At 36.8% G+C, this 6,000-nt stretch overlaps 1 protein-coding gene across 1 annotated transcript in view; it reads right to left on the bottom strand.

Moving 5' to 3' along the window:
* Positions 1-6,000, bottom strand: part of TCF7L2 (transcription factor 7 like 2) — a gene marked incomplete in the record, with an annotated part of 292,196 nt that overhangs the window by 283,628 nt on the left and 2,568 nt on the right. The window contains 1 exon segment of the mRNA XM_073595873.1: positions 5,884-6,000. Coding sequence (XP_073451974.1) covers positions 5,884-6,000 — 117 coding nt within the window.

Below are 6,000 nucleotides of genomic sequence, written 5' to 3' on the forward strand. Positions count from 1 at the left end.
CTGCCCATAATACAACTTCCACATAAGCAGGAGACAGCTGGCAACAGGCCTGGCAATATGTTGCACACCAACATACAGACCAGCAGCTGGCCTTTCCTAATCTGATCACAAGGCTGCTCGTAAATCCATCAGGCACTTTGAGGCGTGGGACATGGTTTTCTAATTGTAGGCCCTCATTCAGACACTTACACCTCCTATACATTCCCATACTCCTATACAACTTCTATCAATTTTATCCATCCTAGGTCCTCTCCATACTGAAGAAAAGATGAACCCTACTCTAAAACACAGGTGTTGCAAATGGATAATCAAACAATGGGTATCCATCAACCTACCAACCTTAAGGTGCAAGGTTACAAATGCCAACAGGGGGTAATACCTGCAGACCCAAAGGGTTGGTTTAGAATGGCCACACCAACAATTACAATTCTTAGGACCTCTCCATGCTGAATAACAGATGAACCCCACACTAAAATACTGGTGTTGCAAATGACAATCAGCCAATGGGTATCCATCAACCTAGATTCATCCTAGGTCCTCTTCATACTGAAGAAGAGATGAACACCACACTAAAATACCCGTGTTGCAAATGACAATCAACGAATGGGTATCCATCAAGCTACCAACCTTAAGGCACAAGCTTACAAATGCCAGGAGGAGGTTATGCCTCCAGACCCAAAGGATTAATTTAGCATGGCCACGCCAACAATTACCACTCCTAGGACCTAAGACCTCTGCATGCTGAAGAACAGGTGAACCCCACACTAAAATACCGGTGTTACAAACTACAATCAGCCAATGGGTATCCATCAACCTACCAACCTTAAGGCACACGCTTGCAAATTCCAAGAGGAGGTAATGCCTCCAGACCCAAGGAGTCATTTTATAATGGCCAATTGCAATTTAATATTTCAAGACAAACTGCCAGGAACGTTGCACTTCCTGTATCTACTGACCACCAACTGAAGAGCGCTAAGTCGCATAAACAGCATTGATGTAATTAAAATCACCAGTGTTCTGGGTGGGGGGTCCCACGCTACACCTCTGAGACCTGCTGCAAGATGAAAACGAAAGGGCCTGATGGCAATGAGATGAAGAAAGAGGACCTATCATTTAGCTGAGGATTCTCTGTGACAAATCTACAGCACACAGTCGCTGAATATCCTTGCTCCATTCATTGAGTTATGTCAGCATTGTGTATAATTTAAAGTAGCAGCAATGAATGTACAGCTATTCCATGGATCTAAAGACTGAAATAACATTACTAATAGCTGCTGACAGGTGTCCACCATATCCTAAGCTAGGCAGATCTATACAGATCGATTTCTTTGTGAACAATATAAAAATAAAAATATGTAGTATTACCCAAGCTAATATGTAAAAGTATACAACAAGCCCTTGTGCATGATCCTTCTCATATAAATAAATAATTATTTAAAAAGAAGAATAAAAGAATAAAATTATTAAAAAGAGATATATATATAGATATATCTATATATAAATATCTAGATATATATAGATATATCTATATATATCTAGATATATATCTAGATATATATCTAGATATATATCTAGATATATATAGATATATATATATATATATATACACACACACATACATACATACATACATACACACACACACACACACAACATATATATAATTTTATATTTTTATTTTTTTTAATTTTATATATATATATATATATATCTATAGATCTATATCTATCTATATATATACATACATACACACACACACACACACACACACACACACACATATATATATATATTAGATAGATATCTATCTATCTATCTATCTATCTATCTATCTATCTATCTATCTATCTATCTATCTATCTATCTATCTATCTCTATATATCTATATATAGATATATAGATATATATATATGTGTGAAAAGGAAGGCAGTATCAGCAGTCCATTCACCAAATGCCCTGGAGCTCCAGAATATACATATTACATATAGTATAAACATATATTGCACACAGATGAGAGAGAACAAACAACAAAAGCTTGCACCAACATCAATGCATTCCTATAATTCCTATACACAGATACTGCTGCTTTAGGATATACAAACTCGAGCTGTACTTAGCATGTATGAACCCTACATCATACAAGGTATATTGCACATTACAGAGATGTTAAACTGTTTCAATATAAAAAGCTTAGTAGAGAATACATCAAAATATTTAATGCACACAGCATGTAGTCACAATACTATTATAAGTTATACGATATATTATTTAATATGAATTGTTATGAGCATTTGTTCCATTGCAATATATGAAGGGGGGGTTGATCTGACTTTTTGCACATGTACAATTTTAAAGTAGGCGTGAATCCCTGTATTTTTATTAGGGCTTATACCAAAAGGTCAACAGTGATGACAAATTTAAAGGCCTCAAGTGTAACATAGTATCACATCTAATCCAACTAGAAAAAAAAAAGGATGCGGACAAGATAAAAATATCTTGGGATGAATTTTTTCACCGGCTGTCCAAAAAACTGCAACAAAAAATAGGGAAAAATGAACAGCTATACTCAAAGCTCTTCAAACCCACCCTTCCGCCTCCCCACCCCACACACACAAAAAGAATGCAATTTTTTTTTTTAGTGGAAGGAAACCGCGAGGGTTGAGGGACACCTGTTCTTATTACCCGGTGATAAACATAAGATTGTTCTCTATTTAAAATGTAATGAGCTGTGTAATGACAGTAATGTCACGTCGCATTAGGAGAAGGGGGGGTGCCGATTTCACACACATTTAGAAGTGTTTAAAAAACACTTCGCTGAGCGAGAGAGCCCCGAGGCTAATGGGTTAAACTACTCCATCCCAGGGAGGTCTAAGAGACAAACCGCAAGTGCTGTAACCCCTTAAGATCCAGTTCCTGGTCCTAGGGCGGCCAAGCGCTAAAGTGTGTCAAATCCTTTTGTTGTCATTTTTTTTTTTTTTCTTTTTCTTTTTTTTTTTTTTCTAGAGTTAATGAAGGAAAAAGAGCTCGGACAAAAAAAAAAGGATGCAAAACAGCCTCCTATTATTCTGGCCCTTTCTCTGCCAAATACGCATGACAAAGGTGAACAAGACTGAAGAAAGTAGCGGGCATTCAGCTATTAAGTTATAACCAAAAAAAGAGACTTAAGACACAAAGCACACAGGACGACTTCACCTCCCACCAAAAAAATTTCTGAATCATTCTTGGGCTATGCTACACCTGCAAAGTCAGACAAGCTGATTTTTGGGTCAGGAATTTAGCTACGGCCGCGGCAAAAAAAATTAAAAAATCACAATAACTGAATCATATCACCCCCCCCCCCCCCCCTTGCTCTGCGTATTAACATGAGGCAAAAACAGCGGACGGCACCTCAATTCTCTAAGGCTTTGTGAGCCGAGCAATTTATGTTGGGTCTCCTTATATAATGTATTATTCATGCAGACCTGTCACAATGATACCCAATAATTTTCCACTTTGCTTACAGAAACGGTAAAAAAAAAAAAAAAAAAAAGAATCAATGTTTCTATCTAGATCATGTTAGATAGAGATTCAAAGGCTGCTTAACGTTTCAGTAAATAAAACAAACCAAATAAACTGTACAATTTTTTTACAAAAATATAGTAATATACACAACGTATCGCCTTAGAATCAACTCAACTGTTGCAACTGGAAAAATAATCATCTGTTTAATTCTGTCAACAACTACACGTGATCAGCTAACAGTGATATAAAGCAAACAAAAGCTACCTTTCTCATTAATAACAAAAAAAAAAAAAAAATTGCGACAGGTAATAGCTTAGCTCTCAAGACAGGCGTCCAAATTCATGCATTGTTCTGGCAAAAAAAAAGATTATTTTCACACAAACGAGCACAGAATTCTACAGCAACAAGACACCCCCTGGCAACTTGCTTTTAACAAACAGCAAAAATGAATATTGATACTCTTCACAAACTGCCAGGACCAACGCACGTTGTTCAAAATCGCACAGGCGTGCTTTGCAACTCTATTTTTTTTTTTATATAAAACTGAAAGGCTTCACAGCAAAAAAATGGTATTTTATTTGCGTTGTCAGTTTTTCGACCTGTTAATTTTTTTTTTTTTTTTTTTTTAGCAACATGGACATGATGTTGAAGACTATATCAATTCAGCCATTGAGTTGGAAAATGTATTAGGGCCCTGCCAATTCCCTATGGCAAATGCAGGTCAAAATAACTTACAGAAAACTAGCCAAAAAAAAAAAACTTCTAGGGTCATCAACTGCCAGCTGTTATTTATATTTTATATATATATATATATATATATATATATATATATATATATATATATATACACATACATACATATATATATACACATATACATACACACATTTATTTGTATTATTATTTTTTGTAGATATATATATAGATATATATCTATATATCTATATATATAGATATATATATAGATATGTACATATCTATACATATATCTATATATAATGTGTTCACATATAAATATAACAATTTCTTTTCACATACACACACATATTCGATTTATTTCTCATATAAGAAAAATACACATTATACATACAACAGCACGTGTGTTAAGTGAAGGCAAGCCCCATCCATACAGACTCACAGACCTTGACAGTTGAGACGTTCCACCAGCAACAGTCACAGCTTTTAAAACCACTCTGAGAAATCAAACATCTCTTTTTTTTTTTTTTTCTTTTTCTTTTTTTTACTTTGAACCGGAGTATGAATCTTTGTTTAGGGGCGGTGGTGACGGCACAAGCAGTGCCCATGTCCCGCTGAACAATAGGATTATTTATACTTTTGGGGAGGGAGGGGTATATAAGCATCAAAAAACAAATTCCATACAGCAGGGAGCAATGCCACTTTTATTTTCTCCCCCCGACCCTGATGCACTGACATAGAAAGAGCAAATAAAAATTAAAAAAAGTTGCCATCCTGACTTAACTGAGGCGAGAAGCAGAACATAAAAGTAAACAAACAAACCAATGACAGCCCCAGAAAGAAGAAGAAAATTAAGTTAAATAGAAAAAAAAAGAGGAAAAGAAAAAAAAAAAAACAAAAGAAACCAATATTGTGTCAAACTCTAGCCATAAAACAGATACATGTAAAAAAATAAAATGATAAAATTAAAGTAAAATGTGTGTTGAAAACAATGAAAAAAAAAAAAAAAAAAAAACATAATTTTGCATCCTGTGTCTCTTTAGCTGCCGGGGGGAACCACAGGTTCCATGCGTACCCAGGGATACACAGGTTGCAAAATACTATGTAAAGGGCCACCATACCTAAACGGCGTGAGGTTTCTAAAATGTTTATGCAAAAGAGGCTTTGATAACATTCGTGGGCACCTTTTAGATTGCAAGCTTTTGGGGACAGATCTCTCGTTTCTGATTGGTCAGGTGTTGGTGCTGCTTTTCGTGTCGCACTGCTGAATAAGCGGACAGTGTACATGAATAATAAAAGCGATATATTTGGAAGATATTTGGAGGCAAGGTGCCCTGGCAGGGAGACAGATTATCCAACGCACACAGCTGACTTCCTGTCCACAGAAAAGGCCTGACAAACTATTCGAATTTTTAGGCTGCACTGGTGTCAGCTATCTCAGTCGTTCTCGCACAAACCGGGAACCTTTTAGCATCCAATGCTTCGAATGTTATTAAGGCTCTTTCACATAACGCCTATAGCGCAGTTTGTTTCTGTCTTTGGAGTATAGTGGTCCTTTAAATAAGACATGACGAGCAGCAGCTGCAGCCTAATCACTAGCGGGTGAGTGTGCTGCTGCCAGCACAAAGCTACATTGTATCCACAGTGAGTGCACGCAGCAGCCGCAGCCATAAAAGAGGCACTTACTGTCCGAGCCGTCGGGGAGAGCGACCCGTTGGGCAGATAGGGGCTACTCAAGTCCGGGATCATGATGAACGGGTATCCAGGGTAAGCCGGGCTCTTAAAGAGGCCTCCTCCATCTTG

Source organism: Aquarana catesbeiana, linkage group LG08 (assembly GCF_042186555.1).
Source record: "Aquarana catesbeiana isolate 2022-GZ linkage group LG08, ASM4218655v1, whole genome shotgun sequence".
In the NCBI taxonomy this organism is placed as follows: domain Eukaryota; kingdom Metazoa; phylum Chordata; class Amphibia; order Anura; family Ranidae; genus Aquarana; species Aquarana catesbeiana.